The 12,375-nt window shown below is 40.9% G+C and overlaps 2 protein-coding genes across 2 annotated transcripts in view; both read right to left on the minus strand.

The window, feature by feature from the left end:
• LOC309564180 (C-type lectin domain family 7 member A-like) overlaps positions 1–12,375 on the minus strand; it is a gene marked incomplete at its 3' end in the record, with an annotated part of 91,838 nt that overhangs the window by 45,311 nt on the left and 34,152 nt on the right. The window lies entirely within an intron of this gene.
• The window catches only part of LOC309563275 (natural killer cells antigen CD94-like), a gene marked incomplete at its 5' end in the record, with an annotated part of 32,043 nt that continues 31,398 nt past the window's right edge, over positions 11,731–12,375 (minus strand). Inside the window, 2 exons of the mRNA XM_082267680.1 lie at positions 11,731–11,869; positions 11,963–12,084. Coding sequence (XP_082123806.1) covers positions 11,746–11,869; positions 11,963–12,084 — 246 coding nt within the window. The 3' untranslated portion in view covers positions 11,731–11,745. The remainder of the gene's footprint in view (positions 11,870–11,962; positions 12,085–12,375) is intronic.

A 12,375-nucleotide genomic window follows, 5' to 3' on the forward strand; every position in this document is an offset into this window, starting at 1 on the left:
TAAAATCCCATCTTCAAAACCTTGTTTAATAATAGTTTCCAATTTCCTCTTATATCTGTGGGTGGGGTCTCTTTTTAAAATTTCGTAAGTATTAGTGTCTGCTAAGAGGTTGTTCATTTCCTCTATGTAGTCTTCTTTCTTCAGCAGCACTATTCCTCCCCCTTTGTCCGCTGGTCGGATGATAAGATCTTTGTTGTCACACAAAGTCTTGATCCCCTTTCTTAAATCTGTTTGAGGTTTATGTTGTATCACTTTTTTGTCCAGTTCATTCAGCACAGTGTCTCTAAACACTGTGATGTTGCTACTCTGAGTACCAGACGGGTTAAAAAGAGAAGCATTTCTCAGATTGGTAGATTGTGTGGAACTGGTTTGATACGACACATAATTCCTTTCACCAGCTTTGGATAGGAAATGTCTTTTTACATTCAATTTTCTTACAAATTTTTGAATGTCTATAAAGGTTTCGAATTTATTCAGAGATTGTTTAGGGGCATATTTGAGACCTTTGCTGAGTGTATGTTTCTCGCTGTCTGTGAGTGCCACCCCACTCAAGTTGAATATGCCAATCTCTTCTTGATTATTCTTCTTTTTATTTTTACCACCTCTGCATCCTCTTTTTATCTTTTTCTTTTGTTCTTCTTTGGGCCCTGTCCTAAAAAACTCCGCTTATTGGGGTTAATGGGGGTTCTAGACTGGGGTTCCGCCCTCAAATCTTCTCTATTTTCATATCCTTCGTGTCTTAAGGGTTCAAACCTCGTATTGTTGTTTTGAGGATAAGACCTAGGGGTTTGAGGTGTATCCGGATAATTGCCCATATAGTCCATCCTAACCCGTCTAGGAGATCTAGATCTCGAACGTTCCCGTTGTCTCTCTACTGATCGGGGTGGATTCCCAAAGTCTCCTCTGTGTGTTTCTTGTTTAGTGGGCCGAAAGTCTTCTCTGTGATTCTCTTTCTTTTTTGCCTTCTTTCCCTTTCTATTTTGAGAGGTGTCTCTTAATGGCTTGTAACCTTTATATGGAAGATTGGAGGAGGGTTGTGGTTTAGTTGATTCTTCCGGTGCCAACGTTCTCTGTTTTGCTGGATTTTTAAAACCAAAAGGTGTAGCAACCTTCTTAGATGTTCCTTCATCTGGATCATCTTCTATTGTGTCCTCCACTTCTTCTTCTTCCATAAGATTAATCTGCCATTTGAAAACTTTGGCTGAATGGTAATCTTCTAAATCCCTGAAGTATTTTTTTCGTTTTTTGGCTTTCTGTTCTTCTTCTTCAATTGTCATAATTTCTCTAAGTTCCTGATTGTAGATCTTGTAAGTTTCTTCTGCCATATGAGGAGACAATTTTTCTTTAATTTCCATAATTTCCTTGTTCAATCTAATAACCTTCTTCCTTCTTTTGTCAATCAGAAAGTTAAGGAGACTCATCCCGGCTCCGTTGAAAAATTGGAACCATTCTTCAATGTCTGAGTCTCCCTGGTCTGGATAAATGGTCCATCGCAAACTTCTTGGTACCATCTTTTCTTGGACGTACTTCTCCAAGAATGCGATGTCCCATGAGGCATGTAGTTCTGCCACCATCACGTTCTTTAGACGCATAAAAATGCCTCTAAGATCATTGGATTCTGAGGCATTTTTGACAAAAACATCATCTACTGCCAAAACTCTGTTCTTGTGATATTCAAAGATATCCATGAGGTATACCTGCTGCTACCCGTGTAGTATAAGTTGAATGAATGTGTGTGAAGGTGCGCTGGTATAGGATGAGTGAAAGCTGCTACCTGAACTGTGCTTCAGTGAATAGGATGTGTAAATAATAGGTGCGCTAAAACAATATGATGCATAAACAAATATACAAATAATGCACAATTGCATAAAGTGATGAAGTGAGATCAATGTGATATCAATAATTGAAAGTCCAAAATCCCACTGAGTGCCTTGGATAAACTCAAAACTTATATTTTATACTTATTATACTTATTATACTTATATTTATATTTAAACAGTATGAGCAATTAAATGAGTTTAGTATATATTTAATATGTTTTAATATATTTTAATATAACTATATTTATGATTGTTTTTATATATGAATCATTTATATTGCATTTTAAATGGACTTTTACTAGTCCCATACTCATATTCCCCGTATTTCTGTTGTTAGCTTATATATTGAATTTATACATTAACACAGGAAGTCGGGCCAGTGTTCATTTCCGGAGTCCTTAAATTTTTAATTTGCACATTGATTTATTGAATATATCCATTATTGCCAAGATTGTTTTGTCTTCGTTCACTATAATAGAGATTGAAGTGTTTTGTAATGGATTTAGCAGTAGAATCATTTGTATAAGTTAGGACTTCCGCACATTCATTGCGGACACCGGAAGTGGTCACACGTCGGAGCTTCATAAGGACGGAGGTGGCGGCGCGCACGTCCCTCCTATCTCAGTAGAAGCCCGTTTGAGAGGAAACGCCGTCAGAGAGGAGGCGTGTCGCGCCGCCACGGACGTCCAGCACTGCTCGGTCTGCAGCCGAGTCAGGCAAACCAGTCTGTATTGTCGCCACTGTTTTCCATATTGAATGTAAGTGCAACACTTGATATTCATTAAATTATCCCGGGGATATCACGCCATGGTCTGTATATGTTTTTTTCTTACATCATGCCCATGTTTAACCTGGAGAGTCAGTAACGAGACGGATCATTAGAGAAAACAGCCACCGATCACTACAGATTGAAAAGGCATCACCTATGTATATTCCCTGCGCTGAGTTACCTGATTTTTGGTAAGAGGCCTATCCTGCATTTTCACAGGGTGGTGATTTTGATTCCTCCCTCCCAACAGCATCTAATGAATTTTGCTTTCCAATTCATTGCATTTGGTAAGGAGGATAGCGTGTTGGTGGTGGGATTTTTCACTATAGAGCACCGGCCATATACAGTGCACCTTTTCAACCTTCAACACTTGGAGCTCTTGTGGACTTTGGGAATGCACTACATTTTAAGAGTTTTTTGCACCTATAAGTTTTGAGTTTATCCAAGGCACTCAGTGGGATTTTGGACTTTCAATTATTGATATCACATTGATCTCACTTCATCACTTTATGCAATTGTGCATTATTTGTATATTTGTTTATGCATCATATTGTTTTAGCGCACCTATTATTTACACAAAACCTGTCAAAAAACAAAGAAAAAGAACAAACCCCCCACCAAGGAACCAACAAATAGAGGTTAAACAATAGGGAGGGAGGGAGGGGCGCTTCTTCTGCCAAGTGAGGGGATTTTGGCGCCCCCCAGCAGATCCCACCTCTTCCTGCCTGCCAGCCCCACCTCCCCCTAAAGCTAGCTAAACAACTTAGGCTCCCCCCATGACCACTGCTAACTTGTTTCCTGACTTAACCCCTACACTCCCCTGTCCACTTAGTCATGCGGGCCCTATGCTATCGCTCCGCTCCTGCTCCGGGCCTCCCTATAGCGCTTGTAACTCTTCACCAGGCACCGAATCCAGGTAGGGGATCACAGGGCACTCATCCAAGAAGGTCCAACAAAACTCGCATGGTAGCAGGACATAAGCAACCCATAAGAAGCAATGGAAAAAGTACCATAGTGTAAAACCATCATTTATTGGGAACACATCACACGGAATTGCACTTACATAAGAGTCAAGAGCATAAGAAAAAGCCGGCCGGCTACAGCTGAAAACCCGTCAGGTTTACTTTGAAGATTCAGCAATCATTTCGACGATCATGGGTGTTTTGTTCACCGTTGTTATATTATCATTTCACTGCTGTATGAGTTATCTGTGATTGTCAATTGGACACAAATGTTTGTTTTTTAGCGCAACTATTTTTGTTATTTCTGTTTGGCTGGGTGTTATCTCACTATATATCATCTCCTTTATTATTGTTTAGCGCAGTTATGTTTTCCCCTTTTTATATTCCTATACTCAGCCTGTATATTTTTTTTATCTTTCTCTTTATCTTTTTTCACAGTGCCAGTGATAGCACTGTTGTATGTGCACTGCGCGCTCAATGGATGACATACCATCCATGGAGAGAGCTGTGCTGTGACCATGACTCCCGCGTGATTGTGTGGGAGCTTCATCATCGCATTTTGGCCAAACAGCTGGAGCCCAAGAACGCAGAGAGAAGACCAGACAAAGAAGGAATTCCTCTTAGTAGTGACAGCACATCGCTGGAAAAATCTGTATTTTTTGTAAGTCTGACATAATAACATTTCACCAAAGCCCTCCCCCCCTACCTTTCTCAACAGGTTAATTAAAAAAATAAATAGAAAAATATTATTAAGGGCTCAATCACACAGGTACTCTGGCAGTGTGAAGGAGGGGTTTGGGCTGGAGACACCTGTCATTCTATGGGGATGCAGCACCTGTACGAACACAGCCGCAGGCCCTAATTGTACAAGTATGCAGGTGATTGGCCCCCAAATGCACACTGTCTATGTGCAAGCTGTACATCTGCATCCCCACCCCTGTCAAATTAGGACCTGCAGTAGTATCAGAGTAGAAAAAAAAATGTTGCTTTTTTTCCGGGTTTTGGACTTTCCAGATTAGGGTCTGGAGGCTTCAAAGAGATTAAGTGAGAAGAAGCCTCTACCCCTGTGCACATGTCTTACCAGATCGAGGCCCTAAGCCTGATGTTCCTGCCTGCTGCCTGGGCCAATAGTTTAACTGTGATGACCATATCTCTGCCTGTAATGACCCAGGACATGTTTATGGACCATGTTCCTGCCTGCTGCCTGGACCAATACTTTGGCTGTGCTAATCATATCTCTGCCTGCACTGATCCGGGACTTTTTTTATGAACCATGTTCCTGCCTGTTGTCTGGACCAATACTTTGGCTGTGCTGACCATATCTCTGCCTGCTGCCTGTACTGATCCCGGACTTTTAAGGACCATGTTCCTGCCTGATGCCTGGATGATTCCTTTGACTTTTGCTGACCACATTTCTGCCTGCTTCCTGGAGCCTGGAGTGTCTCTCCTCTGTGGAAACTGCTCTACTAAAGCCACAGGTAATATTTGTTTACCCTTTGTTCATCTTAGCTGTAAAAAATTTTCACACGTGTGGTATCATCATACTTGTTGAGTTGAGTTGTAGCAGAATGTATTTTGGGGTGTAATTCTTGGTATGCTCATGCTGTGCTTTAGACATAAAGCAAAAAGAACAAAAAAAGGGCGCACCGACCTAGCGCATTATCCTCAATAAAAGGCTTTATTTAAGTGACATTAAAAATGGCTTGAGGTCAGTGTTTGCAGCGTTGCTAAAAATTGACTGAATTAAATGTGACCTTAAACAACTCATCTGTGTTAATTAATCACTAATAATTAATCAATAAAGTGCCACTATAGTGTTAGGTCTGTGCAAAAAGGCAATAAAAAGTGCAGATATTACAATGTAAAACTCATAAATAAAGTGCAGCCTTAGTGCATATTAAACAGTCCATAAAAACAGTCCTTCAGTGGAAAACAGAAGCTTGATGCTTGTTCCGTGCTGCTTTGGGGTGCCCCCCTTTGGGTATTTACTTACCACTATGTGGTTTGATTGAAGCAGTATATGTTGATACTGAATTCCTTTGGCTCCTGTAGGGCTGTTGTGCTGTAGGTATGAAGCGATCCTGTCTCAAGGTGGAGTAATCCCTTCTTCTATGAGCCTGCAGGCTCATAGAAGAAGGGATTACTCCACCTTGAGACAGGATCGCTTCCAACCTACAGCACAACAGCCCTACAGGAGCCAAAGGAATTCAGTATCAACATATACTGCTTCAATCAAACCACATAGTGGACACCAGAGATGACTGACGCGTTTCGAGGCCTAGCCTCTTCCTCAGGAGTAGCCTCTTCCTGTGAGTAGCCATTTTTAATGTCACTTAAATAAAGCCTTTTATTGAGGATAATGCGCTAGGTCGGTGCGCCCTTTTTTTGTTCTTTTTGCTTTTAGTAGCGGTGGACTACCCTAGTCCGATAAGGGCAGCAAGACCTTAGCCATCTGAGAAGCCAATTGTCAGTCCCGTGAGGAGTGTGGTCGAGGGGCCTGGATACCAAGCGCAGGAGAAGGGTGGTTACACCTTATTGTTTTTTGTGCTTTAGACATATTTTATAAATTGACAACTTTGGGTAAAAAAAAATAATAATAATAATAATCATTTTCTTTCCACATTTCCCAAAAACTTGTGGAAAAAAATGACATAATCAAAAGACTTTTTTTGCCTCATAGGATATACATTTGGGTGTTTGGCTTCCAAAATTGGGTCATTTTGTGGGTGTTTATTTTGTCCTGGTGCTCCAGGGCCTTCAAAAGTGTGATAGATAGATAGATAGATAGATAGATAGATAGATAGATAGATAGATAGATAGATAGATAGATAGATAGATAGATAGATAGATAGATAGATAGATAGATAGATAGATAGATAGATAGATAGATAGATAGATAGATAGATAGATAGATAGATAGATAGATAGGAAATTAGATGTGTAATTTATACTCCTAAACCGCCTGAAGGTGCTGCTTGGATATTGGGCCTCTCTATGTGGCTAGGCTGTAAAAATTTCTCACACAGGTGGTATTGCCATATTCAGGAGGAGTAGCAGGTTGTATTTTGGGGTGTAGTTGCAAGTATGCCTATGCCGTGTCAGAGAAATAACTTGTTAATACGACAATTTTGTGGAAAAAAAAACACATTTTATTTTATTTCCTAAATTTCCAAAGAATTGTGGAAAAAATTACAATTTCAAAAAGCTCACCATGCCTTTTACTAAATACCTGGGACTCTCTACTTTCCAAAAAGGGGTAATTTGGGGAGTATTTGTACTGTCCATACATTTCAGGGCCTCAAGAATGAGATAGCAGTCAGTACATCAGGTGTGATCAATTTTCAATGATACTGTACATACCATGCACAGACTAAATAATATACACTAATTTGGATTATGTTTTACCAAAGAAATGTAGCAGTATTTACTATGCAGGTATGGCGAAGCACCTACAGTATAGGAAATGCTCTCTCTCCTCACTTTGCCCCCCCCCCCCCTAACTAATGTCCTCTTTAATCCTCTTATCCTTGATACCATTTCCTATGGGCGCACGGTGGGGCGATTTTGTAAACCCTATCTCTTGTAAGATGCTTTCTTTTGGAGATTTACAACCCAAATATCATGTACCCAAACAGGGTATGCATTTCTCATATCTCCAAATCAGACACCTTTTTACCTCTATATTCCCGTCATGTATTTTGGATACACCCACTTCATTTGAATACATTTATGCCCAGGGACCCTATCAATCCCAATTCATTTCATCCATCTACAAAATATTACATGAAGCCACCCCACTTACTATAGACCTCCACCCCTATATGGGCAAGTGGTCACAAATTCTACATACCTCTTCCCTGTTGGGGTAGGATTTGTATCTAAATCATCTAGATTTGTGGTGAAGAGAGAGACTACTGTCAAGATAATAATGTTTTGGTATAGAACCCCTGAAATGCTCCATAGTCATGACTTCTCTAAATCTCCTCTATGCGGTCGATGTGGCACTGACATTGGGTCGCTTTACCACATTTTTTTGGCGATGTTCACTGATACAATCTTTTTTGGCTAAGGTTATATCTATGCTCCAAAACTTGTTAAATGCATCCCTTCCACTAGATCCATTATATTACCTGCTGGGTCTTCCCTTTCCAGGGATAAAAAAGTCCATCAAACAGTTTATCTCCTACATTTTACTGGCTGCACATAGGGTTATCCAATTGTGCTGGTTATCAGTGGATCCCCCCATACCTTGTTTCTTCATACTATTTCTGAGATCTGCAGAATGGAGTATCTCACTGCATCTGTTAATCAAACAATGCCACAATTTACCAAAATATGGGAAGTATGGGGCCAATATGAGTATGGCACTCCAACTGACACATCCTAAAATGTGTCTTCATCTCTGAACGTCTTTTCTCTTATGTCCTTGATTCCTTACATAGCAGATTTATTTTGATTACTTTGATTATTTACTCCTTTCCAATCGATATGTTTGCCCTGTCTTTGAAGGTTGAATAATTGATTTTCCTGTCGTTTGCTTAATTCACTTTGAGGTTTATTTGCTCTGATGTATGATATACAGTAGCTACAAACTGTAACCTCTGTATTTTCCTAAAAAAACTTCAATAAATATACAATTTTGACAAAAAAAGACGTAGCAGTATTAAATTTAACCCAAATTTATTAGGAAAAACGGCTTATTTGCAGAATTTTATAATAGAAACTAAGAAAGTTTTTCAAAATGGTAGCTATTTTTTTGCTTATATCTCAGAAAAAAAAAAAAAAACCCAGTGGTGATTAAATACCACTAAAAGAAAGCTCTATTTGTGTGAAAAAAAAATGATAAAAATTTCATATGTGCACAGCATGACTGCACAATTTTCATTAAGAATGCAACAGTACTAAAAGATGAAAGTTGGCCTGGGCAGGACAAGAGTAAAAGTGCCCGGTATTGAAGTGGTTTAAGCTTTTAACGACTTCTGGACCAGAAGGTTTTCCCCCTTAATGACCAGGCCATTTTTTTTGCAGTTCAGCACTGCGTTACTTTAACGGACAATTGCCCGGTCGTGCGACGATGTACCTAAATAAAATTGATGTCCTTTTTTTCCCACTAATAGAACTTTCTTTTTGGTGGTATTTGATCACCTGTGCAATTTTTATTTTTTGCACTATAAACAAAAAAAGAGCGACAATTCTGAAAAAAAAAAAAAAAGAACAACATTTTTCACTTTCTGCTATATAACATTCCCAAAAAAAAAAAAATCAAAAAATCAAATTGTTTTCATTATTTTAGACCAATATGTATTTTGCTACATATTTTTGGTAAAAAAATCGCAATAAGAGTATATTGATTGGTTTGCGCAAAAGTTATTGCGTCTACAATCTAAGGGAAAGATTTATGTCATTTTTATTTATTTTTTTACTTCTAAAAGCAGCGATCAGCGATCTTTAGCAGGACTGCAACATTGTGGCGGACAGATCTGACACCAAACTGACATTTTTTACACTTTTGGGGGGACCAGTGACACTACTACAGTAATCAGTGCTAAAAATATGCACTGTTACTGTAATAATGACACTGGCAGGGCAGGAGTTAACACCAGGGCTTATCAAATGGTTAAATGTGTCCCTTGGGAGTGCTTTCTAAATGTTTGGGGGATGTACTTATGGAATAAACACAAGGACCTAAATAGGAGGAACACAGGCCCCTGTATTCATTGCTGACAGAACAGAGGACTGGCATGTTTACAACGGCAGACCGCCATTCTGTCTTAACGGAAAGCGATCGTGGGTGCCCAGTGGCAATCCCGGCCTCTGGACCCGCAGATCAGCTTCCCCTGTGGTGAATAGTCGGCACACATGCCCCCACTCGTGGTCCCGCACAGTTACGTTGTTTCCAGGGACAGAGCCGACCTGCCGCAGTATATGTACTGCTGGTGGTCTGCAAGTGGTTAACATAAGCACCTAAACAACATTCACAATAGTCTGAATATCTGTTCTTACCTTGAGTGCTGGACCAGCATTCAACAAACTCAACAACCCACTTAAGGACATAAACCATGAACCATCTAAACCAACCTCCTTCACCCTGGCACCCTTAAGTGCCTTGAGGTTTCTTCAGGGGTGCCTTGGCAAAATGCCTAATAATGGTACAACAATTGTATCAAAGCCATTGTGCACCATAACAACCTTCCTAATGACCAATTACATCATCAGTTTATAGGGAGTATGTCAGTCACCTGCATAGCATCCTTGTTTGACCCTCCCCTGCCCCTTTCCATCAGTGTTGGGGTCACAATAGCTGAATGAGGGAGAATAGAAGCATTGGAATACTAGTCAGTACCAATTTGCATAAGTGTATTTTCTTTGGAAGAAAAAATCACATCTAACGTTGGGTTTCCTACATGTGTGGATGTTGTTGCATTATATAAAACTATGAGAATAGTTTTTACAATTTAGAATGGGGTGTCTCAAGACTCAAGATTGATCTAAAACACTGATCTAAACCATGGCAAGGTACCAACCGCAATTTAAGATCTGACCATCAAATAGAAATCAGGGTGGCAAACCTGTCAGATGGCAGGAATCTTTAAGGTCAATGTCTGTTCCCCAACCTTTGGAAAATAGACCCCAAAGGCTACCCCCATACAACTTAATCCAATCAGGTCAGTGAGTGAATCAAAACATTGACCTTTAACATGCTACATCTTCAGAGCCACTTAAAGAAAAACTAAACCCACTGAGTTAAAGTGGAGCTCTACTCAAAAGGGGAAGCTCCACTTGTCTGCCTACTCCCCCCCCCCCCCTCTGCTGCCACATTTGGCACCTTTTGGGGGGAGGGGGTGGGTACCTGGTTTTGACAGGTACCCGTTCTCACTTCCGGCTCAACTCGTGGTGGAAATCTGACCTGAAAATTTTTCTCCACCCCCCTTTCGACTGCAGCCTTCTGGGACACTTCATAGGTCCAAGAAGACTGCGGCTCATTCACAAAGCACAGTGCGGTTTGCGCATTCGCAGTAGGAGATCGGTTGTGAAGCCGCAAGTCAAGATGGTGGTGCCAGTACCTGAGAGCTGATTGATGAATTGGCTCAGGTGAGGACACCGCTGAATGCCTGGACAGGTAAGTGCCCTAATATTAAAAGTCAGCAGCTACAATTTGTAGACGCTGACTTTAATTTTTTATTTTGGTGGGGGAAGGGTGGGGAGGGGAGCTGAACTTCTTTTTCTGTGAATGATAAGACTACATTCACATGGGCTAAACACCACCTCTGGACTCAGCAATACTCTGTGCTTTGGCCACATACAAACTGGCTGATTAGCTGCAACCAGTTTGTGCACAGTCAAAAATTCTTTAGAAGTGCCACCCCAGGATACACACTGTTCAGGGTCAGTTGGAGCCTCTATTTGTGTGTAACCAGTTAGATGAGTGGTTATGTGTGAACAGCGGTGGCACTGCCGATTGATTAGTACAGAGAACCAACCTGGCAGCTGCTGTTGGTCACACCAAATGTGGGCAGGCATCGTTTACTACCACCAGGAAAACTCTACTGATTCTTACTGGCAGCTGCCCCTGGCTACCCCATGTGCCTGTGTAAATGTGACCCTACTGTCACAGTGGTTTGCATTCTCAAACAAACTGGCAATCCATCAAATGCAACCCTAGGAATTTGAGGTGCTGCTCCAAACCATAATCCTTCAACTCCGGTGACTTCTTCTCAAGGGTGCAGGTGGCTAAGGAGCTCGTCCATTGGCTCTGTATCATAAACTGTAAAGGGAGAAACACCGCCGCACACCAACCCATCCTGAACAGTGAAACAACAAGATGGGTTCAGCTTGACTTCCACCCAAGCCAAGCCCTATGGGGTCAAATGGTTTGTGTCATAACTAATCACATGTGCAGCACAGTGGCGACTGCAAATCAAGCAGAGGCTAAGATGGCAGCTTCCTTGTCTGTAAAGGATTGGGGGGGGTTTAGTTCTGCTTTAAAGTTCCATACTCCCAGCAGTCAAGGCTCCCTTTCACTGGTGCTCATGGAGCTATCATGCACAATAAAAATACAACAATTGTTATCAAACCCGGGATTTCCCGATGAAGGAGTGGAGTCCTAGTATCTAGAATTTGAGGATAAAGTCATCTTCCTGTATTACTTTGTATTATGGATCAAGCAGTGTGTCCATATGTTGGGAGATCACTGTTAGATCTTCAGGACTCTCTTCTGACAAATCCAGTTTTGTTTGAGTTGACAGTCACCCTTATAATATCCAGCAGTTGCATGCATCCTTACACAGTTTCCTGAAGATTTTGTTGATATGTGAAATCTGGGTAATAAATAACAATGAGTAGTTATGAGGATCTATTGTTTTCTGGATGAACAACATTCATATTCTCAGTGTAGATGAAGAGTCACTTACAGGCTGGTATTATAGAGCTGACCGTCCACCCATCTCCATCCATCTCCATCTCTGTACAGACCAATCCAGAACTGTGACACTGCTTGTCCTGCTTGTCCTCCGATGGATCTGTTTATAAATTCCTGGTAACACAGAAAATGATCTGTCAAAATCCAACCACAGACATCAGACACACATATTGGAGAGAAGTCTGAAGATCTGTCTATTCCATCATTTCTTTAGAAGTTGATGATCCATAAACTGGAATTTTTTGAAAATTGTCTATTGTGTGGGCCTGAGATGGTGCAACACAGCCTCCCCTGACCCACCACCTCCATATATCCAAGGCTCTGCTATTACTTCCGTGGGCCAAGAACCAGCATGATAGGTGTTTGGCTGTAGACCAGAGGGAGATCAGCACCCATACACCATCT

This window comes from Pelophylax lessonae (genome assembly GCF_965119305.1).
Source record: "Pelophylax lessonae genome assembly, chromosome: 9".
NCBI lineage: Eukaryota > Metazoa > Chordata > Amphibia > Anura > Ranidae > Pelophylax > Pelophylax lessonae.